The sequence below is a fragment of the Elephantulus edwardii genome, unplaced genomic scaffold (genome assembly GCF_000299155.1).
Source record: "Elephantulus edwardii isolate Elephantulus edwardi_28Jun2011 unplaced genomic scaffold, EleEdw1.0 scaffold00296, whole genome shotgun sequence".
NCBI classification, from domain to species: Eukaryota; Metazoa; Chordata; class Mammalia; order Macroscelidea; family Macroscelididae; genus Elephantulus; species Elephantulus edwardii.
Genome location: NW_006400046.1, coordinates 375,928 through 376,690, shown reverse-complemented (window position 1 = coordinate 376,690; position 763 = coordinate 375,928). Strand labels below are relative to the sequence as shown.

Below are 763 nucleotides of genomic sequence, written 5' to 3'. Positions count from 1 at the left end.
TTTGGCCTCACCAACACCAGTGTCCCAGGGCCCCCAGATCCTCCAAGGAGGCTATGGTGCAACTCGCTGGTGTGAGGTGGGCTCCCTTGGTCCTGTTGGAGCGAGAGGTATTGTTTGTGGGTGCGGGCTAGGCAGTTCTGCAGAAAGGGTCTAGGTTCTCAATTTGAGATGGCAAAAAAAGCCAGGATTCTGTAGGGGAAGAGCAAGGCGTGGGAGACAGCACAGAATAAAACACAAACTGAGCACACCACAGACGCTGAGGAGTGTGCAGGGTCTGGCAACTGAGACAGCAGGAAACCGGAAGGAAGCCAAGTCACTACAGAGGACTCAAGTCCAACCGGGCGCTGGCCTCTTGCCCTGATGGGGACTGAAGAGGCCAACGGACAGGGCTACAAGGGCCCACAGGGACAGACAGGAGGACCTGTTCCTGCTGTCCCCACCACCTGCCATGCCACCCTATCGCTTGAAAAACCACTGCAGTCTGTGTACGACTTTGAAAGATTGTAATATATTCTCTGGAAAACATTCAGCAGTACGAAAGCCCTCCCGCCCGCTCGTGGGCCCACACTGGTGGAATGATCTGGAAATCCTTGAGCTCTGAAAGGTCCCTGGTCAGTCCTCGGGGAATGCAGGTGGCTATATAGGAAGAACCTGTTCAAGTACGGTTCTTGATGTCTGGGGAATCCTTTCAGGGAAGATCACTTCAAACTCAATAATTAGGTCCCCGCGTTTCTCGGGCGTTTTGGGGAGGGGGAGGCCTTCT

At 54.4% G+C, this 763-nt stretch overlaps 1 protein-coding gene across 1 annotated transcript in view; it reads right to left on the bottom strand.

Annotated features, from left to right (window-relative positions):
• Window positions 1–488: 488 nt before the first annotated feature.
• Window positions 489–763, bottom strand: part of DNAJB1 (DnaJ (Hsp40) homolog, subfamily B, member 1) — a 2,981-nt gene continuing 2,706 nt past the window's right edge. The window contains exon 3 of the mRNA XM_006900765.1: window positions 489–758. Coding sequence (XP_006900827.1) covers window positions 637–758 — 122 coding nt within the window. The 3' untranslated portion in view covers window positions 489–636. The remainder of the gene's footprint in view (window positions 759–763) is intronic.